Source organism: Rhamphochromis longiceps, linkage group LG3, assembly GCF_057381845.1.
Source record: "Rhamphochromis longiceps isolate RC_006_pf linkage group LG3, R_longiceps_female_GT1.1, whole genome shotgun sequence".
Classification (NCBI taxonomy): domain Eukaryota; kingdom Metazoa; phylum Chordata; class Actinopteri; order Cichliformes; family Cichlidae; genus Rhamphochromis; species Rhamphochromis longiceps.
The window spans coordinates 61162582-61187768 of NC_140559.1; the positions used below are offsets into that span (position 1 = coordinate 61162582).

Below are 25187 nucleotides of genomic sequence, written 5' to 3' on the forward strand. Positions count from 1 at the left end.
TGTCGTCTACATATCTGTACCAGTGGCTGGGTACTCTTCCTTTGAAAGAGCCAAGAGCCTTCCTTTCCACTTCCTCCATGTAAAGGTCCATGTAAAAACCCTTGTTGTATTTAAATGTGTGGTGGTGAGGCAGAGGTCTAACAGAGTGCTAACAGTCTGATCGGGGGTGATCGCTTCTCTCTTCTTGTAGGCGTTTTACCAAACCAAATCAAAGCAACTAGTACTGAGTCTCCCTGTCAATGTTGCTCCAACAGTGTCATGAGAAATGTTCATCAGCACCATCATTAAAACTGACCAGTACTGTCTTGTGACATCACAGCTATCGGACTCAAAAACAGGTCATTGGCAGCTAAAGTCATATAACATACTGCCAAGAGATGAAAATACTGAAAAATGGTGAAAGCAAAGTTTTCAGCCATGAGATTATTGTTTATGCAATTTTAGGAAAAGATCATAATTTAAAAAAAAGTCTATGCTACTGGGGATGGTAATACTGTTATTAAAAATATGATTAAAAACATAAAAACCGCTTGTCCACATTTTTTTAAGTTTATTTTAATCAGAATATGAATAGTGTAAAATTTGAGCACTTGAGAATCTCTCAAGTCTTGAATGTTTGAATTCAGTGATGCCACGTTAAAAAATACAGATATTCAGTAAGATACAGTTTTTTTTCATAGGTGTTTTTTAACTAGACAGAATGACCAGTTGGCACAGATGCAAAGGAAATGTGCAGCTGAACACGTTACATATTTTGGGCTGGTTAATGAACAGCCTCCAATTATCTGCATCATACTCAAAATTCATTGCAAACCACAAGATCTTCAACATCAGTGCAATAAACAAAGTTATGATCGGTTTAATAGAATAGAACAAGATCCTCCTCACAATACATATTAATAAAAAAACTGTGTTCACTGAGGCAGGAAGTGCTCGTCACAGAGCCTACACCTAAATAACTCAAATGCTTCTTTTGTCAGATCCAAGTCTCACAGTCTCATATAAGTCATTTAACTCTGACGAGTGAACTCGAAATTTCAAGTTAGCCCTGGCAGTCAGGAAGTGCTGTGAAGTTACGTAATGTCCTTGTCACTCTTGAAGCAGAAGCGGAAGAAATTACGTAATTCAAGACTGGCAATGCTCACTAGAAATTTTAACTTATTTTACTAACTCAAAATTTTAACTTAACATCAATTTTTTTTCTTAAATTTCTACTTGTTAACTTGAAATGTTGAGTTATTCTTGGAGTTACTCTTTTGTTTCCAGTAGCAGAAACCAGCTTCCACAGAATGTTTCAGACTGGTGTCATTGGAAGGTCAGGGTAACTGATTCATGACGTACAAACTGTGTTTGTAACTCCACCCACAGCATTTTTCCAAACCCAAGCTCTTTCCCGTCTTCTTAGAGCCAATAATGTAAACTACACAACATGTGTCACTGACATCATTAGAAGCATTAATGGTTTTTCTGTTTTTTATATTAATGACTTTGTCCTTGTGTCAACTCAGAAGACAGTAGGTTGTTTTTCTGACATCCAAAAAGATTTATTATTGTTAACAAACAAACAAACAAATAAAAAATAAATCCAGGAATGATCTCCTGAAACACTAAAATGTTTAAAGAATAAAAACTGAAAAGATTTAGAATTTAAAATTGTATGATTTACAAAAAAAACCCCAACTATTTCCAGCACTATACAAAAGTCTTGGGTCAATCGTCACTTTTTAATATTTTGCTAGGAAAACGGGAAATAGGTTTAATCAATAGCTGCACCTAATTTACATGGAAAAACAGTACATGAGGCAAAACCAGGGTTTGTACATTTCTGCTGGCCATCTCTATTCTTCAACACAACAAATGGCACTCTCTTAAGTGCCATTTGTTGTACTTCCTTTAAATAGTCTTCAGGTCTACAGTTTTCCAAGCATCTTAAAGGAAGTAGATGATCTGCAGACTCTTTCAACAATCTCTCCTTTGTTCCTGTCGGTGTCCATATAATCCCACACTACCTCAACGATGTTGAGATTCCAGACTCTCGGAAGGCTAATCCATGACTTCAGTCTATTCAACGATGATTTTACTGCGTTGGTTAGGAATGATTTCCAAACTACAGAATGAAGCTGTTGCCAACAAGATGTTTTCTAGATGGTACAGCATGACAGATAATATCTGACAGTACATTTATGCTTTCTCTTATGCTCCAATCCCAGTTTATAGTCAGTACCATTTGGTCTCCAGCTAGTCAGCTGCCACTAAGAGCTTACATAAAGAAAAATACAGCAGACAAAATGAACAGCGCAACACAAAATTCTGTCTGGCAGCCCCAAACCACAACAGAGGCTCCTCCAGGTTTTCAGGACTGTACTGGCAGTTGCTCTGCTCCTGTAGAAACAGGAGGCAAACTGACATGCTTCATATGACACAAGCTACCGTTTTTGCTACTATACAAGATACTGTTGCTTTTTGTGTGTGTGACCTTTTGCAGGTGAAAGTCACAACTTTCAGATGTACCGTTTCAGCTTCGTGACTTCTTTTGTCCACTGATCCAGTTTTTTTTCAGGACCCAACAATATTTGATCACCAACTCTTTGGGAATCATCCGGTAATTGTTAAAAATACGAGAACGTCTTTAGAACTGTTCGTACTTGTCACTCATATAACTCATTTACTGCATTCAAACTATTTTCAGAAAACTTGACCTCTGACCTTGAGGCGGCTGATCCCATAACACACTCATGCAGTGTACACATAACAAACTGAGAGTAGGAGTGTTTGTAATTGACTGACTCTGTGGTGCACAGATTACACTGGGGTCAAACTGGCTTGTAGGGGATCAAAAACGCACAAATTAATTTTTAAATCAACTTCAAGTAACTGTAATGTTTCCGAGTTTTTTGAGATTCTGTCTCTCTCCATCAAACTGAAATTATTATAAAGAACTATTAGACTACAGAAGTAAAGGACTATTCATTTCATAAAAATTCAACAGGGGATTGAATAATTATTTCTCCCATCAAAGTCACATCAAAGTAGTAAGCAAGTGCACTTTAGAAAGTTACATGAATAAGATATTTTATAAGGCTTTATATTCTGTACTTTCAGTGATGTCACAGAGGCTTAAAGGCACATGGGAAAAGGAGTTAGGTATAGCAATTGATGATGAAGAGTGGAAAGATGTCTGGAGTTATGCCAAATCAATCTCAGTTTGTAATCGTACCAAAGCAATAGTTAAAAATCATACACAGAATGCATATATCCATATTTCGCAGACATCAGTATAATCCTACCCTTTCACCCATGTGCCTCAAATGCAAGACAGAAATTGGTACCCTAACTCACAGCTTCTGGTCATGTTTGAAATTGCAAGAATATTGGTCTAATGTGTTATCTCAAATGGAGAAGATTTTCGGTTGTGAATTGGAGATGGACCCTCTGTCTCTCATACTGGGCCTCCCCAGCCGGCGATTAATATCCAAGAATAATAGGAGATTGTACTGTGTTCTCACCTATGCGGCAAAGAAGAATATAATACTCCAATGGATTTAGGTTGGCAATGAGTAGTGTTGGATCTAGTGCCATTGGAATATCTTTACATGTGTATTGCACTCAAAAACAGATCATTTCTTTAAGGTGTGGGAACCATACTTGAATTATGTGGAATCTGATGTTTCTAATATTATGTTACAAGGATTCTCTTGAGTGTTCAAACTGCAACGTAATACTGGGACCACAGGTATTGTACTGTATTGTATTTTCTCTTTATTTATTTTTTAGATGGAACTGAGCTGTCGTTCTGTGCTTAGTTATCAGTCTGTTTTTTTTGTTTTGTTTATTTGTTTTGTTTATTTATTTATTTATTTTTGGTTCTGAATTGTACACTTTATTATGTTATGTAATTATGTACTGTTTGTGAAAACAGAAAAACTAATAAAAAAAAAAAAAAGAAAGTTACATGAATAAGATCCAGCCTGGGATGTTCACTAGTGACCAGCTGTCGATTTTAAACGAGTGAACAGTGTTTCCCTGTTTCCACGTGTCAGGACGTACCTGTTCACAGTTGTCTATTTAAATGAAATATGAAGTAAACACAAAGATAAAGTTAGAGACCCACAGGCATTCAGATTTCAGGGAAGCAAACAGCATCAAACACGGTGCGTCTCAGAAAGAAACATCGAATTAAAGAGCTTAATTAGGTTTGAGACAAAGATCCCTCTATGTGACCTAAAACAAACGATATTAAATAAATATTTCATTATGTATTTCATTTCAATGATAAAAAAATTTCAGTATATGCCTGGTTTATGCCGCTGGCACGCTCGTCTTACAGCAACGGTGGCTCAGAGTTATGACGTTTTATTATTTAAACTGCTGAAAAAAATCTGTTTTTTCTCTGGAATTATTGACTTTATCATCATGTTGGAAAACAAAACTGTGAAACTTTGAAAAGCATCTTCAGTGTGGAACGTTGCTTCATGTCTACTCTGTACCAACAAATAGCATCTCCTGTCTTCATGCAGTGTCCCTCCTACTGTCCTATATTCTTGTATTGTGCGCTGCTGTACTGCTGGCCTGGTGAAATATTTATCCTCTTTGCGTTCAGCTCTGCAGCAAATCCTCGTGCCTTTTGATAAAAGAAGAGCGAGCGCTCCCGGTCTATTATGAAGTTGTGGTAGATGGTGGCGAGTTGGGTGCACAGCTGCAACTGAGACTTTTTGTTGCCCAGATCCATGGCTGCAGCGAGAGCTAAGTGGTAGTATCCAGCAGCATCAAAAGGGTCCTGTCGAGGCAGGATTTCAGTTTAGGCATATCGCAGATCACTATGTTCATCAGATTCACATTTTATTGTTTAAAATACAGAAAACAACCCACATCTATGACCCAGTCCATTACCTTCAGATCAGTGAATATAATGTCTCCCAGTGTTTGGTACAGCCTCACATAATACAGTGGCTCCTCATCGAACTGCAGAGGTGTTGGGCAGAGGGTCAGGGTCTTCAGGTAATAGTGCTCAGCCAGTTCACACTGTTTCAGACAGTGGTACAGTGAGCCCAGACGGTGGCACGCCACTCGCTCATTCAGACGCTCACCTACATGTACACAGTTCATTTGGTTTTAGCACAGGACCTAATGTCAGCATGTAAGCCAGTGATACGTTTTCATAGGAGCAAACTTTGGAGTCTAATCATACGTGCTGTTCACAGCTGTCATGATTTATTATAATTTGTCATTACACACCCCAAAATTACTAAAACCAAAAGAAGACATTATAATTTTATCGTCATTATATTAATAGAGATTAATAAGAAAAAAAAACTGCAAACACCAAGTAAATTACATTAAAAATGAAAATGTTTGTTTGACTGTTAGGATGTTCTCTGTATTATTTTAACGTCTTTATCTCACAATTCAAAGTACCTTGAGGCGCCTCAGGTCATACAGGAGATAATGAAAATACTAGACAAACTAATGTTTAGAACAAGTTAATGTTGAAAAGGAAAATGCAATCGTTGAAGGCAGCTTATCTAAAATAACAGCTGATACTGTTGTGGGCAGTGCAAAGCAGCTTAACTGGATTCAGGCTCTGGGATTTGTGGATGCACAAAGCACCACAAAAAAGCTACAAAACAAAGTTAGCAAATAACCTACTAACACTCTTGCTTTGAGTGGCAATAGACAGGAACAGAAAACACTAGTAAGCAATAATTGTGTGCTGAGGAAACCCTTGGTTGAGTGTCTATTCGAAGTTACCTGCAGGACAAATGGAAACCCCTTACATATGTACAGTTTGTAAAACTGTTAATGTTACCGCTCCGACATGCCATTAATGCTTCCATAGTTCAGCATGTAGTCACCTGACAACACACCTATTATCCAAAGGGTTTTTAAAAATGGTTAATTTATGTTCTGTGTTATGTAGGTTAGCAATCAGTGACAGTACAGGTACACACTGGGTACTACCAACAACTCCTAAACCTGAATATTTTAAGTCAGCATCAGCACCTGACGAGCCTGAAAAAAGGGGACTGGGTGAAGCTGCATCTTTAAAGTGCTTTTAATTATAGTAGCAATAGTTTTGAAAAGTACAGAGAATACACTTTGGTCCAGTGCTGACACACTTCATGAAAGACAAAAGATGGAAACGACTTTGGTGTGTGCTGTTTTGCTTACCCAGACTCTTACTGATGTCAGCTGCAATGTGAGCAAACTCCACTGCTTCCCCGTACAGCTTGAGACAGAACATCACTTCAGTGAGCTTATTGCACAGCCTCAGTCTACTGTGAATGCTGTTGCTCTTCACTGCGATTGGCAGAGCACGGTCCTACATGCAATGAACATAAAAATACAGCCATTTAATTATGATAATTACAGTGTTGAGCTTTTATTAGTTTGCACCAATTTTGGAGAAATTACAGTAATATCATCATAGCACAATAATGCTGAAAAAGTTTTAACAAACATGGATAAATAATCTAATCCTACATAAGAATGACTGAAATCACATTATTCTAAAGTACCCTGTAGAAGAGGACAGCCTTGTCCCTGTCCCGGCAGCTGTCGAAGAAAATGTCTCCTGCAGTTTCAAGAAGCTTCAAGATAAAGCTTGTGTCTCCTGTGCTCAAAGCTACATCCTGAGCTGCCTGAAAACACCAGAAATACAGGATTTCAGTGTATGATAAACAAATTTCATTTTGGCCAAAGCCAAAATCGCTAAAATTGTGAAGACTGCTCTTTCATCCACACATTTTCTTTGCTGATTATCTGACTTAAGAGTTGTGGTAAGTGGAGTAATTCTTTTATAATACTTTTCTACTCTGCGCAGACCCAGGACACACTGGTGAGATTACATCTCTTTATTGGCCTGGGATGCCTCAGTGTGTCCCTGATAAACTGGAGGAAGTGACTGGGGAGTTGGCTGTTGTCCCCATAACCTGACCCAGAATAAGTGGAAGAAGACGAATGGATGGATTGAATTTGAGAGATATTCATGATGGCTGACATAGTTTTCAATGTAAACTTGCAATTCTGAGAATAATAAAAGTTTAAGACAATACAAATGAAAACACTGGTATCAGACCTGAACATAAATGTCCACCAGTTCAATCTGGCCCAGCAGCTGGTAGATCTTCCCGGCTTGTAGCCAGCCATATGCTTCCTTCTCCTTGCAGCCCAGGTCAATGAAAATACCCAGACTGGTCTTGGTGTAGTCAAGAGCAGCTCGGTACGCCCTGAAACAATTCAAAGATAACTTTAAAGGTCTACAGTGGTCCCAGTGTTAATTTGATTCCATTCAATTTCATTTACCCTTCACAACAGCAGTTGCCTCAAAGCACCTTACACTATAAGGTAAACCCTACAATATTAGAAAAAAATCATCACAATCATACAGCCACCTATGAGCAAACACTTCGTGACAGTGGGAAAAAACTATTTTTATATACTCTTCCTATCTGACAATCACATGCATTCATATTCTGATGGATCCATCAGAGAGCAACTTGAGCAACTTGGCATGCAGACTGGAGCATTCGGCAAACAAACCAGCAACCTTCTGATTAGTAGGTGACCTGCTCTAGCACCTGAGTTATAGCTACCACAGGTTAAGTATACGCTAAATGGCAGGGGAACATGATGAAAACAGCCCCACCAAGGCTGGAGATGGAGCAACACTGGAAGATCACATGAAAGGAGGAAACAAGACATAACAATGCTAAATGGCTAGTGTAGCTAATAGCAGACCACAGCAACCTCCCTGAACAGGATCCAGTAACCATCACAGTGGCAGACATCCAAAACAGAGTCTCAAGCATGAAGAGTTGGACAGCATCAGAGCCTGACATGACACAAGCCTACTGGCTAAAGAAGCTAACTGTACTCCATGAGTGCTTGGTAGCACAAATGAACCAGTTGCTAACGAATGAGACACACCCAAAATGGCTAACTGAAGGCTGGACAGTCCTGCTCCCGGTAGATAGTTGCAGATTGTAAGATCAGACTGACCAACCTGTGCACTACCTGGATTGACTACAAGAAAGTCTGGTCATGGGATGCCTCACACATGGATCCTTGAATGTGTAGAACTATACAAGATCAACCAAGAGCCTTCATCAGGAATTCAATGGGGATGTGGCGAACAACACTAGATGCTAACTTCAAGCCAACTCATACAGTCATACAAACTGGCGATGGCTAACCAACCAAATATAGTAGTGGTGGAGAAGCAGAATAAGACAACCATGGTCCCCGTGGTCAACGGAGAACTCGGGGCAGTGACCCCCTAAGCTAGGTGAGTGGCTCCAGCAGATTCCAGGAATGACATCAGAGATCTCTGTCCAGAAGAGCGCAGTCTTAGGAATGGCTAAGATACTGCACAGTACCCTCAAGCTCCCAGACCTCTGGCAGAGGACCCGAGCTTGAAGGATAAAAGAGGAGCAAGCGGTGTGAAATTATAATGTGTATAGATCCCTTTGAGTTCTGTAGAATGGAAAAGCTAAACAAAAATATCCGAAACCAGCACTGGGCAAAACACATTTAGCACTGTGAAAGTAACATGACAGGAGTGTTTAAAATTCTTCTCCTCAAATGGAAGGTCTGGAATAATCAGGCCTCGTCTTATCATAAAGACCTCAATAGAGCACTTCGCTCTCAAACTGCCGGAGCCTTCAGCTTTCAGTCCCGATCTGATCTAAACCACAGAACACTGCACTTTGCTGCATAAAAGGTAAGTGAATGTCATATTCCAGTCATACTGCAAGTCTACATGCACATACTGTTCTGTGCCAATAGAAAGGTAGATCTGGCTGATTGCTTCCAGTGCTTCTCCCTCCTGTTCTCTGTATCCAGTGCGTCTCAGCAGCTGGACTCGGTGCTGACTGTAGATTATCCACTGAACCTGGTTTGGAATCTTACACTCATACAGACGACACAGACATCGTGTTACACTGAGCTCGTCTGGCGAAGTGACAGAGAGAAAGAAGGACAGTTTTAACACAGAATATAAGATACTTCTATGGTTATGTGACATTCATACTTACACTCTAACAAGTTAGCATTGATTGCCAGAAGCAGAGCCCACTCATAGCATCCTTTCCCATAGTCCAGCTGCTGTTGCTTCACATAATACTTTCCCAGCTCCATCAATACGGGGATAAAGTTTTCCACATTGCTTTCTTCACTGAGCTCAGAGAAAAGCTGAACTGCCTCAGACAGATGCCTCTCTGCTAGTGTTTTCGCTCCAGCCTTCAGACACAACAACCCTTTATGAAGATGAGAAAGAGTCATAACATAGTTGGAACGAAACATTTATGCGCAGTAGGATATTCTAGCTCACCTAGATTGGCCTGAGCTACGGCCCCGTTTGGCATATCTTCAAACTCTTGGCAGATGTCAATAGCAGCCTGGTAGCTCTCTGCTGCCCTCCGAACATCACCCATACATCGAAGTGCCACGCCCCGCATGTTGAGAACCACACCTTTGTATTGCATTAAAGAAATTTACTTTAACATTTAAGAAATGCCTGTTTGCTAAATCTTTATCCTACAGTACACTCCACATAGTTTTATTAATGAGTTGAAGGCCTGAGTCTTTCTAAAGGTGACCGCTTTCTTTAGTTAAAAGTTTCAGCTGTATGTAATATATATAACAAAATGAGTTAGTCAAGATCCCAGATACCAAAATAGTTATATGTGCAAAGCTGTGGTTAAACTCTGATGTAACTCTGAATGAAGACGTGGAAGAGAGGCAGAGGTTAATAATAACTAATCATTAAATGCTGAGTGATGCATGAGTGTGAAGCAGAAACACTCCTAAGCCAATTACTAAGGAAGGATTCAGAGTCACCTGATCCAGTTCTAACTAAACAGAAGTACAAAGGGTGTCATTTTAGATGAACTTTTCAGGGAATTTTAGGACATTCTGATAATAATGAATTACAGTAGAGCAGTCTGGAAGTAATGAAAGCATGAACTAATTTATCAGCATCACTCTGAGACAGGATGTTTCTAACTTTAGAGATGTTGCACAAATGGAAGAAAGTTATACATATTTAATACATGAATTAACGGACAAATCCTGGTCGAAAATGACTCCAAAATTCTTACTGTTACTGGAGGCCAACGTGACAACATCCCAAGTAAGCATCTGGTTAGACATGTTTCAGATATTTTTAGTACAAAAACCTCAGTTTGATCTGAATTTTGAAGCAGGAAATTAGAGCTCGTCCAGGTCTTTATGTCTTTAGACATTCCTGAAGTTTAACTACTTGTTGTGTGTTATCTGCCTTTGAGGTAGACCTTGGTTTATAACTACATTTAAGAGTGTGAAACAGCAGATTACAACTTTGAAATATGAGCTGCAGTTTTTAAAACAAAGTATAGTTTGAAGACAAAATGAAAAAGCTAAACAGCTCAGCACACACAGCTTTGCTTATTCCAGTCTCTTAAGGTCAAATGACACATTTTAGAAATGAAAACTCAGGAAGAGACGGTCCATACAGATCTGGGATCAAGAATATAAAAAGCAAATAAAATATGATATCACTTCCTGTTTATCAGCTTTACAGTGAACTTGCTGTAAAGGACATATTTGTAGAAGCAAATCTTAAACGTTTGTGAGGCTCAGCCTGAAGGGCATCTGTGCAAATTTGGGTGAAAACTAAAAAACACTTTAAATTTTTAATGCGATTTATAGAAACCCCCTCACCTTCCTGAGGAGTTGTGCAGTGCTCTGGAATCGAAGCCAGGATTGATTCCAGTATGTCCAAAGCAACTGCAGGCTGACTGTTGTCAATGTAAAGCCACGCCAGCCAGATGAGAAAACCTTTTCTTTCTGAAACAGAGACGCAAACTTGCCTCGAAGGACTGTTGTTGATGAGAGCCTGCATATGGCAAATCGCATGTCCCGTCATCTTGTGTTTGCAATAGAGTTGGCAAAGACAAACAGTGAGCTGGTGGCTCAAAATTTGGTAATGGTTTCTCTCTCTACTTTGGAGCTTTGGAAAAGTGAGAGCTTTGTGCAAATATGGAGCCATCTGAGGTGGAACGGGGGTTTCTTGTTCAGCGACAGTGTCCAAAAGTAATACCATACTGCCAAGACAGTCAGAGAGCGTGGCAGAGGGCAGCAGAGAAGCTCTCCTGACTGAACTGGCACTGAGGTGGGGACGGTGAAGTTCACTGTAAAGCTTTCCCAGTGCCAGATATCCATGACTGGGAGAGATCCTCCATGGTCTTTGAGCTTCATCACAAAGAATGAGTAGCCTTTCCAGATAAGGAACAACTTGAGCTCCCATAGCAGAAGTCCAGTGGTGCTTTGCCAACAGCAGACAAGCCCGGGCTTCTGCCATTTTGTTGTGAGAGAGGATAGCTTTCTTGAGCATGTATTTAAGAGAAGAGTTGTCCTCTAAGCTTTTCAGACAATCTGGGATTCCTATTAGTAAGGCAACAAGTCGTTCTGTCACAGCAAAGAAACTTTCTGTATTTTTCTGCAAAAGATATGTTGCAGCAAGGTTGGAGAAGATGCTGGCCAACAGCCTGAGGTCTGTGAAGCCTTCTCTTGGGACACTGAGAGTTTCCTCAAAATAAACCTGGGCTTGATTGAACTTTGACCTACCCACACAGAGCTTCCCCAACAGGAAGCATAAACGAGTTTGTGACCAGAAAAGGTGTTTCTTCCTGGCTGTCTCCCTGGCAACACCCAGAAAGGAAATCAGTTCATCCTCATCACAGTGACCAGTGAAAGTGGAGGAGGCCAGTTTTTCAGAACTCAGTCCGTACAGAATGCCAAACTCTACTTTGTAGTCTCGGCCGTCCAAAAAAGATAAGAGTGGAATCAATGTGTTCTTGTTCCCTTCAACTGGTTGCACCACGAAAGAGGGAAGTTTGGGGCTTTTTGCCTCCGCAGCCAGGCCCGATTCCTCTAGAGTCTCCCTCTTGGTTACGGTGTAATGAGGGGTCGACTGTTTGTCTTGATCAAGAAACCTGTGAATGTTTGTCTTGAACTCTTTCTGTTCAGACTCAACTTTTCTTGAAAAGCTGGCTGCAAAAGAATAATGAGAGAGACAATAATGATGGCATGCACAGGAGGCCAGTTAGTAAAGAAATGCTAATGTCATACTTACGTGATGTTTTTTTCTCAGAATCCTGATAAGTGACCATATCTAAGATTGAACAACAGCCATTATGAGAAAGTGAATGTGTAAACAACAAAATCCTCAGTAACTGGTAAATAAATGCTCAGAAACAAAACTTGGTGCAAATTATATACACAAATGTACTTTATACTTGTCTTTGAACCTTTATTTATACAAAACGGTAGCGACAGAGAACTGCATGCATCCAAAACAAGCGAGAAGTTGGACTGTGGCCACAAAAGTCTTGAAATTCATAGACACAAAGAAATGCCATAAAATTATTATATGCACAGTGATCTAACTGGAATCTTTGCGCGCAATAGCCTATAAAGGCAAAAAGAGTGTAACTTTGTCACAGTAAAGCAAAGGACACCAGACACAGGTTTCTTTCATCTGTGACAACATGGCAACAGTTTTTGTATATTTAATCAAACACAACCATAACCACAGCAGTGGCAGTTTACAGTGATCTGAATTATTTTAGTCATGCTAGCAGCAAGATTTCACAGATGGCACAGATGTTAGCAGGCTGGTTGGTACGTAATGTTTTTAGACTTTTCCTCAAATGCCACCAACACGTCAAAAATTTACATTTAATAAGTAAGTAATCATTTGGAGGATTGCAATTTTTCATGTCCCTAATTCATATAACACCTCATTATGCTTGTAGATTTTGCCTCCATGAACTCATCAATGGAAGTTAAGCAATGCTGACAGCAGCACTTACAGGTCTTCGTGTTGGACTTGGATGGCGGTTCTTTGTCAGGTTTTTATTCTTGCCACAAACTTTGGCACACTAAACAACCTGTTGTTGGGCTGAGTTCATCTATTTGTGTCAAAATGTCTCAGACACAACCAATTGTAATATCTTATAACTTTCCTATCTTGCAATTTGGTGACCTAGATCTGCTCCATCGTTTAATACTTTTTTCTTCTCTTCCCATGTTACAGCTGCTCCTGGCTGGTCTTTTTTCCATAATCTTGCTGACATACAGACAAAATACTACTTGCACAGTCTTTATTATTAGTCATCCAACAATCACTAGCTAGCTTGCTAAACCAAAATATGGTATTTACAGCAAAGATTTTATTTAACTGGTATGTAAGCATATGTACTATGAGCATCGGTAGGTATCGGTAAGCCGTTTTCCTTTTCCTTCTCACCTAGTTTGTAATTATGCCCAATATCATTATGAGATTTTTTCTTCAATATGGCAATGGATTGTTCGATGACTTTTTCCTCTTGCGGACTCGAGAAAATCCAATCCTCTTCATCTAAAAAAATCTCTGCAGAGCTGGAGTGGTGACAGAGAAGAAAACAGGTACACACTGTCATCATCTCAACCTAAAATGGTGTAATACAATATAACTGTATACTGTATCGGCTGTTACACTCACTCGTAAGCGTCAGTGGACGGTTTTACCAAGCTTGTCCTGACCAGACCTATTTCTCCTGTTGCTTCCTTCTTCCCCGTGAACCAATCAAAACAAGGCACCAAAAATCCCACAATCGTGATGGGATCACCAGGTGACACACTCAGCTCGTCCGGGCCCTCAGCATCATACTCCTTTTTAGCTAGACAGGTTCCTCTGGCTAAACAGAGGAGACACTGCATGAAGATAGTCCCAAACTGTGAGAGAGGTTTCTGTAGCAATAAGTATCTCTGAAAACTGGAAAATCAACTTTACTAATGCATATTTGCCCAAATGTAATCAATGGTATACGTGGCGTATGTGTGGCCAACTGTCACATCACCAAACCCAATACATACAAAGTGTTAAGCATGCCACCTGACTGCTTTGTGTAAAGCTGGGTAAAGGGGGGGGGGAATTATTGTCTGGGGGTGCTCAGCATACCGAGACATTTTGGACAATTTCATGCTCCCAACTTTGTGGGAACAGTTTGCAGATGGCCGTTCCTGTTTCAAAATGACTGCACCAGTGCACAAAGCATGCTCCATAAATGGTGTGGAAGAACTTGACGGCCTGCACAGAGTCCTGACCTCCATCCAACAGAACACCTTTGGGATGAATTGGAGGCGATACTGTGAGCCAGGCTCTAGTTGTAGCCCTAGTCCTAGCACAGTGACCTCAAGGCTAGACTGGAAATGATTATATGAGATAAATGAAAGTAACTGAAGTTAACATAATGCAAACACTTACCAAAGTGCAGAGGGAAGTCACAGGTAGATTTACCATCACCTATTAAAATGCTTTCTGCACAAGATTTGAGAAACCACCTGTGGACAGATGGGATTATCTGACCTCATTTACGGTGCTTCATGTTCACATCAAAGTTACTATGAGACTGCTTAAGGTCCACACGGGCCTTTATGTGGCTGTAACTCACTGATGGAAAGGGATGACTGGCTCCAGAGCAGGTCTAGGTGCAGTGCCCCGCGCTCCATCAGCCAGACAGAGAACAGTCCACCCTGAGCCTAGGAAGGGAGGCTCGAACTGGGCTATGTCTCCCTGCTCCAAGTACAGGTCTCCTCCAGAGGTTGAACTGTCAAACATCTGGCTGGCACTGCAACTGGCAAACAATGAACCTAACAACAAAGAGAGTGAGCAGGCTAAGTTTACTTATATAATGACAGTAAAACAGCAACTCCGTACACATGTATTAAAAAAATTAAAAAACTGGGGGCAGCCCAGACCTCCTGGTGGCTGGGATACTCAGAGCCCTCCAGCTAGTCTGGAGGAACGCCTTCCCCAGCCAAGCTGGAGGTCATAAGGACATTAATGACATTAAAAATACAAAAAGCTCTTAGTGACATTATTGCACAAACTGACTGGCTCCTGCTGTTGTCTACATTCTGAGGGCTAGAAATGTCCAACAGAGAGGGAAAGAGAGAGAGAAAACATTTTGTCGTGGAAAACTGCAACAGCCTGAGCTGGAGCTTTGAGATCAGCTGACTAATATTCACTCACCTGCATTTATTGCTGAACATTAACTGTAAATAAACACACTGAGCTTGATCTTCCAAACTGGCCTCCTGAGCCCACCTGATCTCCTCAGCTATGACAGTACGATCTGGCCATAAATTAAATAAGCGGACCCATGACTAAATTGCCCCCCCCCCCCCAAAAAAAGCAATATCATGGGTTCCTATACTGTTTGGTATAGGAATGATACAGGTGTGGCTGGTCCTTTAAATAAATGGACCTCAGTCAGGCTGCTTGTGAAATTATTTCTCAGAACAAGTTTATATCAGTCCTTTAAATTCACTACACAACATGGCATTTGAGTGGGAGGATTTGTGTTTTCTCAATGCCTGCATATAAAATGATGTTGCGTTTGGTGTGAATTGGAATTATCAGCATATAAACATATGTAACTCATTTAAATAGTTAACTTATCCTTTCACTCATCTAAGATTTTACCAGGTAAATGCACACCTTTGTTACTAATTTACAGTTTCCTGATATCATGTCTAATCACCTTCTAAAATGATATTTTAGTGCCAACCTTCTTGTAGGAGGATGCCTCTGTAGAAAAGGTTAAGTGTTTCCTCCTGAATGGTCACCTCAATAGCAAAGTCATCCTTCAAAGAACTGAGCCAGAACGTCTGCTCTAGCAGTAGGTTCTCCATGCAATGGCGCAGGAAACCTGGAGGAGAGGAGGATGTTCACAGAAGGCAGTGTGAGGTATTTGGATAAGATGTACCACAAAACATGACATTTTACACTGTGTCATTATTTATTAACAAGAACTAAGACAAAATGCCAGAGCAGTGTGGAACAACCAAATACACTCCACTAATCCAACACCTTTAGCAACAATAACTTGAAGTTTATGTATTAATTTAAAAGGAGGACTTTTATCCTCATCTCTACAACATCTACATCATCTTTTGTCTGTTTATTGAGGTTAACAGGCGTTTGTTTATGTCCAGCTCTCTTAACTTCTTGTCACAGTATTTTAGTTGGATTGAGGTTTGGATTTGACTGGGCCAGTACAACACCTCGTTTTTTTCCTTCTTCAGTCATTCTGTTGTAGATTTGCTGGTGTTCTTGGGCTCACTGTCCAAGCTATAGCCTCCAAACAGAGTCCCTCACACTCGACTCCACACAGAACATAGTCTGTCTCCAGTTATACAACTTCAATTGTCATTAGCAGTGTTGGTCAAGTTACTTGAAAAAAGTAATCAGTAACTAATTACTGATTACTTCCCCCAAAAAGTAATCCCGTTATTTTACTGATTACATATTTTCAAAAGTAATTAATTACTTAGTTACTTTTATGAACAAGATTTAAAACCTGAAGAGGTGATAAAGCGATAGATCTCTCAGCTCAATTCTACTTTTTCTTTCCAAGCTCCTTAGATGACATCACATATACTTCCACCTGGTTCTAATATAATGCTTTGCTACTCTTCTGAGCGCTTCACACAACTTTGTGCATTCACCCAATCACACCAGCACATTTTTTTTTCTGTTTTCTAACATTCACACTCTGATGGATGCATCGGAGAGCAATTTGGTATTAGTATCTTGCCCAAGGCATGCAGACTAGGAGAAGCCAGGAATCGAACCGCCAACCTTCCGATCAGTAGATGACCTGCTCTACCTTCTGAGCTACAGGTGTAGCTACAGGTACAGCTCAGGCGGAGCCACGCTACAGTGTACTCCATACCTATTCTGTAATATGTGGTGAACTTCCATATGTCTTCAAATGTTGTGAACATCACATAAATGGCTTTTCTTTCACTGTTGATGGAGATGAGATGGGCGGACAGCTCCTGAAGAAAACAGAAAACAGTGTTGATACTGAAGTTTCTTAACTGTCCATCTGATCCAATTATCATTTGATGCTCACATTTAACAAACTGACACATAATGAATGTCATTTAAACATCAAACTGAAGGTTTTGACAGCCACTTTTCATGTCTCAGTAAAACGCATTTTACAGTTTTACAGCAGTTACAGGAAGTACAGCAGAAAAATGAGCTGTGGCAGCACAACAAGAAGAGAAGAGTTAATATTTAACTGAAACGTGGTCCAATAATGTTTCACAGCTCCAGCCATAACAACTCTAAAGACCACCACTTTCCAGATGTTTTTGAAGTATGAGACAGAGAGTGAGCAACACCACATGAAGATAAGCAAACTTCAGAATAAGTATTTAAAAATAAACAAAACCAGCAGAAAACATATATGATGATGATCTGCCCAAAATGTGTCTCGAATAATTCAAACAGTGGCAGGTTGCTCACTGACCACAATCACATGGCTGCCAGTGCACACAAATGACTTCAAAACACAACACAGTGAAAAGAACACAAATGTCTGTTTTCTGTGGAGGTCCATAACACTCACTCACTCTTCTCTCAACCAACCTTTGTTTTCACCGGGGCACTGCGACACAGAGCCTAGGATCACTGTAGTGACCCTAATATCACGGCAGAGCTGTCAGGAAGTGTTTGAACTTTTTCAATTAAAATGGATGAGGAGTTACAGATGTTTAAAAGATGTTGTGAAACATCTGTCTGACACCAGTGACAGGGTACGCTTTAGAGGGTTCAACTCCTGATCAGTTTGTCTGAAACCTCCTCACATGGCCACTCTCAGCTTTTCCTCCTCAATCGCCACTTAAATGAAAAATCATTTTTTACATTTGTATCACAAACACATGCTTTATAGAATACGAGGCTGCACAATGAGCAGAATATAAAGTATTTAAAATGAGTTCAATATTAATCTATTTAACAGCAATGGGGACAATTTTCTGCTGAATAATTACGTTTACTTTTGATAAACAGTTATTTATTTGTAAAAAATGTTTGGAATCATGTCTGATTTTCGTTCCACTTCTCACGTGTGCACCACTTTGTGTTGGTCTTTCACCTGGAATTCCAATAAAATTGATTCATGTTTGTGGCTGTAATGTGACAAAATGTGGCCGGATACTTCTGAAAGCCACTGTATTAAAGAAATATGAAGATGGACAAATATGTTAGCACAAGTCTGTGGGCTTACATTGTAATAAACAGATGAGTAAAATTACAGAAAAAGTTATGTTAGCTCATTGAATGACGGTGGTGGGGGGGTGGGGGGTGGGGGGGGTTATGAATAGGAAAAGCCATAAATCTACAGAAAATATAGTTTCAATACCAAAAATGTTTGCCCCCTTTCATATTTAACAAAACCGTCTCTCTCTTTGCAGGCCGATTGTGGCCCCTGAAGTAAAAACAGCTGTTATACTATACTATACATACTGCAGTGCTGCTGGCATTTCAGATGGAGTTAATAAAGTACTGTACGAACATATGTTTAAATGTGAAAGCTTTAATCTAAAGCACTTTAGGTGGTCAGTAAGAATATTCCCTCTGAAACATGAACGGTGTGGGTGTCAAGCATGCACAGGCATCACTGGCAGACCGTCTCCGGCCATTTCCATGGAATTCCCACAGAATCCTGGAGCTGAGCTCGCAAAGTGTCGGCGGCCTCAAAAGCCAATCCCTGCTGAATTCTACACTGGGAACTGTTGCAGCCACACATCACTTGATTAGGATAAAATGTTTCACCACAGAATATCAGTAGTGAGGTTTTGAAACCTCAGGGGTAGAGTTTCAACCTAAACTAAAGGAGCGACCCCCTCAGGTAAAATTCAACATTTCATAACCTCTTTGACCAAAAGGTTTATCAGTTGGCAGCTCCTTAGAGACAAAGTACTGCCACCCCTGCTGCTACGTCAAGCCGTACATTCCACACTCCACGAGGAAGGAAACAGAATAGGAACAGTGCCTACCATGAGGCTCATGGAGATCCATGAGCACTTCAGGTACTCGTTCACTGCTCCCTCCTCCCCCCAAAAAGTACAAAGAAGACATTTTTTCTCCACACTGTAAGCTGTGTAATGGCCAACAATGTTCTCCATGTTCAGCACCTTATAGCTTCTGTGATGGGCAGGCCAGAAGACGGTTGCCTTCCTGGGATACTTCACTCACTTTTAAGTTTTCAATACACAAAAAACAAACTAAGGAGAAGATATTTATTGCATTGTTATCAATTCATGGAGGAACTTTGTGTTGGAGCACATATATAATGGACTAAAATACTCAATAGAAGGCTTTTGTGTGTGTCTGTGTGTTATGAGTCAGGAGTTATACCTTAAATAGGGTATTGACCTCGGAGCTGTCAGCCTCCAGCATGCACAGTTTCCCTCGCAGCATTTCCTGTGACTTTTCATCTGCAGGAAGATGGTCTGGACCCCTGACCACATCCAGCAGTACAGGAAGAGCTAAACACACAACACACACTTAATATAGACGTGACAGACAAGACTATGAGTGAATCAACTCTAATGTGCTGATTTCATAGCTTTCCTGTCCTGACTGGACAACACAGATTATAATGAAAATGAAATCAGCTAAAAAAATGTATCTGTTGACCAATTATTTCATATTTTATTAAATGAGTTTATGCCTCCTTGAATTTACATATATGGCTGTGTGGTGTCTATTAAAGATATAACCATACAACATGTTTTCAACCATGCATAAAAACAAGAGTAAACGGCACAGAATGAATAATTAGGAAAATACAGTGTTATAAATGAAAGTCATTAATAATCTCCATATTCAAGATGGTGCAGCTGATAGCAGCCTGAATACTGCTCAGTGCTACTTTTCCTGCTTGTGTTTATCTGTTCAGTTTTCAGCTCTTCCTTCCTGTTCACACACACATCAACAAAGTAATCAGGTTGTTTTGTTTGTTTTTAAATAAAACTTTACCCTGTCTTTCATCCATCTGGAGAATTCTGCAAAACTATTAGTTGGAGCAGCTCTCAACAGGATTAGGAGATGCTGATGAGAAACTTAAACTCCTTCCGATCGTACATTGGCCGGTCCATGCTTCTTTCATTTCACCCAGCGAATGTTCAGCCCTGTGCCTCAATGATATCTGGCTGGGTGAACATGTCCCCAACAGCTCACTATATCTACCAGGCTTTCAACTGCAATACAGAGCTTTCTCGAAAAGCGAAGGGAGGCGCAATCATTTCCATATAAACTGTTTCCATATAGGCTTCAACCTACAAATAGGATTCCGGCCAAATTCCAAAACTGAACCCAAGGAGATCTCATAAAATGAGTGCTCTTGGTTACCTTTGATCTGGTATGGCCAAAACCTCTATTAAGCCTCTATAACAATAGAAGATCAATAGAAGATCAACTCACATGGGTTAAAATACAAACTGCCAGTGAGTTCACTGTAAATAAAATCATCCAATGATGAGCTAATGATGAAACTGAGTGTCTCTCTCACAGTTTAATAAGTGACTGAAGAGGAACTTGTGGGTTCAAGGTATAAACCACTTTAAAATGTTTCATAATTTTCTACTGAGGTCACTTCAGTTTTACAGGTTAGATTATTTCCTGTAATACTCCAGGATCAAAGTACCACTAAAAGCAATATGATTTGTTAGGGTGATTTGTCTTCCTCCTAAAATGTTTTATCATGCATTAAAAAAAACACTGACTCCTAACTCATCTAAAATAGACTTCATGAGACCATAGCGTGTTCTGACATGATAACCCTTGCAATCCCAGCATCTGACAATGGTTCAAAGAACTTCTATAAACATCACTATTTTTGGTGTGCAACTTTCTCCAGACTGACAGCAAAACAACTAGTAGCTCAGTGTTCAAACATTCAGAAGAAGGAATTGCTCTCACAGCTAGAGATTGACAAGGTACATAATAGGATCATGGGGAAACTTGAAACCTGGACCCTCCGTAGCCGCTTACCAAGATCAGAACACCATGGCAGCAGTGATCAGTGAGATGACTATAAGATGAACAGCCACAAGGAGCAGTACCCACCATGGAGAAAGAGACTAGAGGCCAAGACCAAGGTAGCACAACTAATGGAGTTGCAGAAAGGTGCCTAAGAAGCACAGAAAGCTGTCTATGCCTGAGGCCTTGAAGACACCCAGGCAAAGACTACCAGCCTTGGACAGCTGCTTGAAGAGGTATACACAGAGAAGTAGAAGGCAGGAAAATAAACCATCTATTCTGCACAGAACCATCCAAGGTGTACTCTCAGTAGGGAACAATATGAGAACAGCACCACCAAGGCTGGAGACGGAGCAGCACTGGAAAAGCATATGGGAGAAGGATGCAAACCATAATAACAATGCTCAGTGGCTAGTGGATCTAAGAGCAGACCACAGCAACCTCCTTGAACAGGATCCAGTAACCATCATAGTGGCAGATATCCAGCTGGTAGTCAATGAGAGACACCCAGAATGGCTAACCAAAGGTCCAAGATTCCTGATCCCCAGGGAACTCCAGAAATAACCGGTCCCATCCAACTACCGGCCAATAACCTGCCTCAGTATCACGTGGAAGTTCCTGTCAGGCAGGTTAAGAAAAACAGGCACATGGCTCAATACGTAAGCAGGGAAGAGAAACGAATTGGCAGGAATACCAGAGAACCGAAACACCAGGTACTGATAGACAGAGCAAGACTGTAAGACTAGGCTGACCAACCTGTGCACTGCCTGGATTGATTACAAGAAGGCTCATGACTCAATGGCCCACACCTGGATACTGGAATGCCTAGAATTGTCCAAGAATAACAGGACCTTAAAAGCCTTCATCAGGAAGTCGATGGGGATGGACATTAGAGACCAACTTCAAGCCCATCGCACAGGATCTATCAAGGAGATGCCCTGTCCCCACTACTGTTCTGGATTGGCCTGAACCCCCTCAGTGAGATCATTGAAAAGAGTGGCTATGGTTACCGACTATGGAATGGAACAATCCTGTACATGGACATCAAGCTGTATGCCAAGAGTGAACAAGACATCGATCACACGAGTACCTCAGGAAGATGGCCATGGACAGCTGCATGCTCAGTGAATGCCTCAAGCAGCAGAAACCCAATAAAGAGGAGCAAAAGGAGGTACCATCGTGAAAGGACAGGCCCCTGCACGGTATGTAGCACCGGCAGATAAAGGAAGTGGCTGACATCCGAAATCCTACCAGTGGCTGGACAAAGCTGGACTGAAAGACAGCACAGAGGCACTAATCATGGCAGCACAAGAACAAGCTCTGAGCACAAGATCCATAAAGGCTGGGGTCTATCACACCAGGCAAGACCCCAGGTGCAGGCTGTGTAAAGATGCTCTGAGATAATACATCACATAACAGCAGGGTGCAAGACGCACAGAAACAGAAACATGTGTGCCGAATAAGGCCTGGTAGTCTCAAGGTCAAATCGGGACAGTAGGGTGGTCGAGAATGGCCGAGGTAAGATCCTGTGGGACTTCCAGATACAGACGGCCAAAATGGTGGCTAAACAACTGGACATAGTAGTGGTAGACAAACAGAAGAAGACAGCTGTAGTGATAGACGCAGTGATACCAAATGACAAAAAAATCAGGAAGAAGGAACACAAGAAGCTGGAGAAGTACCAAGGGCTCAGAGAAGAGCTCGAGAAGATGTGGAGGGTGAAGGTAAACATGGACCCAGTGGTAATCGGAGCACTAGGTGTAGTGACCCCCAAGCTAGGCGAGTGGCTCAAGAAAATCCCAGGAACAACATCGGAGATATCTGTCCAGAAGAGTGCAGTCCTAGGAAGAGCTAAGAAACTGCGCTGGACCCTCAAACTCCCAGGGCTCTGTAAGAGGACGCGAGCTTGAAGGATAAAATGTCCCCTGCAGGGGTGAGCAGGGAATTTTGTATATAGTCAGCCACTGTTTACCTATTAGCAATGTGACTGTGCATCAAGGTTTTACCAGGACCTTTACCAAGGCTGTCTAGCCTCTAGTACCTGTTATTGGCTATTTTGTAATGACCATATGAGCTACACCTGACCCAGACAGGCATTCTCAGCTCCAAATCTCAGAGTTTGCTGAATGAAACAATAGATAGGTGAGCCTTACTCCCAAGTGGAATTCTTACAGGAGGGGAAAACGTCATTGACAATGCAGTGATGATGTGATATTAAAAAAAAGCCATTAACGTGCGAGTTATTCTAGTAGTTCTTAAGAAGATAGAATACCTACTAACCAGTATAAGAATAGTAAACTACTCTGATTCAGCTCTACTTTGATCACATCATAGATAAGCAACTTCATCACTGATACAGCATTTTCACGTTCACTAACACTCACGTTTACTTGTAGTGTTAACCAATCATCTGTCAAGAAAGTACTTACTGTAACTTGACTTGCATCATAACACTGAAAATTGTGGGGAAAAAACGTGTGATAGTTGTGATAGTCTCTAGTAACGCTCTTGAAATGTGGAATTTCCAAGTATTTCAATGAATGTTCATAATTCAATCACCAATTTTATATATTATATATATAATTAGTTAAAGATGGTTTGACAGCATTAAATTGGAATTGATAAACTCACCTACTGGGAAGTTTTCCTCATACGCTGACAGAGTTCCCTTCAGACTCACAGCATCTCCAGACAAACCATGCACTGCTAAAAACATAAAGTGTTATGTGTTTTTACATTTTACCATTATACAATCATTTGTTAATAACCTGTGAAAGATAAAGCATAATTATAGATGTGCAAATGATATCTAAAATACAGAAGACCTTTACAGTTGGATTTATCTGATTATTTGTTCAGTCACGCAAATTTAATTTGTTAAACTTCATATTTAACTAACAATATTCAATGAACAATTGAAGTTGTTTGCTCAAAGTAATTAAATGTTTAGCTATCGAATAATATTGTGAAATAGCAAACAACTGTTTATTTAATAAAATGCTTGAAGTTTGCATAATAAGTCTCGAAATAACTGAATACAACTAAATACAATACTCAATTACTAAATTACTCTACAAATATCCAGTGACTCTTTGCAATAATACATCTGAGAGGGGATTCATATTTTTATTAGTTGCTATGGTTAGGACTTTTGCACACAACATGTTTAAAATGTGGTGTTTTGTTCTACATGTAGCTACGTAACAGTTCATTCCTGCACATGAAACATTAGTTGAATAATCAACTAGCCAACAGCACCACTCTTTTAGCACAATTTAAACCATTTTTGGTGGAAAAAGTAATCAGCGAAAATAACCACTGAATGCAGTTGGACACAAAATGTCTGTGTAGGTTCTCAGTCATCCAGGTTCTGGTTGTCTAAGGAGGAAGGGAAAGCGACTGGACTTCTTTAAGCTTCCTGAAGAAATGGTGAAGATGCATTTAAATGGAACAACACTGTCATTCCTTATGTAGCAGGTAGAAACTCATCAAACCTCTGCTTGTAATGACCCACAGCCTTTTTCACACCTTGGCTCGTGTGACGAGGCACATGACCGGTAGTGAGTCAACACCCTCAGGGACAACTCCCACTAGGGCTTAAATACCTGGGCTCTGCCATTTATTGTTAGAACTGAAGATGCTTCTGGGATGAGAGGTTGAAGCTTCATGTGACTGGACGTCTTTAGGAAACTTAAACAAGTCCAGTCGCTTTGCTTTCCAAGCTCGTTGGATTGGACACAAAATCCTTAAAAATAAAAGTACCTAAACCAACAGTAAAATCCTGCTTTTATATGTTAATGTGTGACTTATTGCAATTTCATGATCTCATGTACAATCAGCTACAGCAGGAAATTTTCTTATTAGAACGCTACTTTTACTTCTAAATGTAATTTTTTTAGTGACAAAGAGTATCTGAACTTAACTTTAACAAAGAACTTTTAACAGAACACGATGTTAGACACATATTTTTACGTAAGTCACACAGTCAGCTGCTTTACAACAGATAATTTGCTTATATAAACAGAAAACAGCAAAACAAAATTTGTCTTTAAGTTTCAGGCTTTCACACAATTACTGTGAAAAAACAATATAAAACGCATCTGCTAATTTGTAGTGAACAGCAGCATGAGAAGGATCTGTCTCATTACCCATTCCGCTCGGCCGGTGTAGTATCTCCGTCATATGCCGGTACTGCTGGACGTCAGTGGAAAGCTGTCTCCGGTACTTGTGGCTCCAAGAATCCCGCTCCGACCGGGCTGACATTTCCAAGGCAGCTGCGCAACGTCCTCTGCGACCAGTCAGCAGCACAGCATCACATGCCTGT

The 25187-nt window shown here is 40.5% G+C and overlaps 1 protein-coding gene across 2 annotated transcripts; it reads right to left on the bottom strand.

Moving 5' to 3' along the window:
• Positions 1 to 25187, bottom strand: sh3tc1 (SH3 domain and tetratricopeptide repeats 1). 2 transcript variants are annotated; one of them, XM_085400572.1, is made up of 19 exons: positions 25012 to 25187; positions 23495 to 23566; positions 19238 to 19368; positions 16761 to 16866; positions 15594 to 15734; positions 14475 to 14673; positions 14288 to 14364; positions 13523 to 13718; positions 13289 to 13419; positions 12113 to 12151; positions 10699 to 12030; positions 9329 to 9469; positions 9033 to 9254; positions 8769 to 8949; positions 7076 to 7226; positions 6516 to 6638; positions 6169 to 6319; positions 4891 to 5087; positions 1 to 4777 (listed from the first exon to the last, which is right to left on the bottom strand). In XM_085400572.1, the coding sequence occupies exons 1-19, from the start codon at positions 25124 to 25126 to the stop codon at positions 4526 to 4528; spliced, it is 3957 nt and encodes a 1318-aa protein (XP_085256698.1). In that variant the 5' UTR covers positions 25127 to 25187; the 3' UTR covers positions 1 to 4525. The 2 variants fall into 2 exon arrangements, with proteins under 2 accessions (XP_085256698.1, XP_085256697.1); XM_085400571.1 differs by having other exon boundaries at positions 23495 to 23569.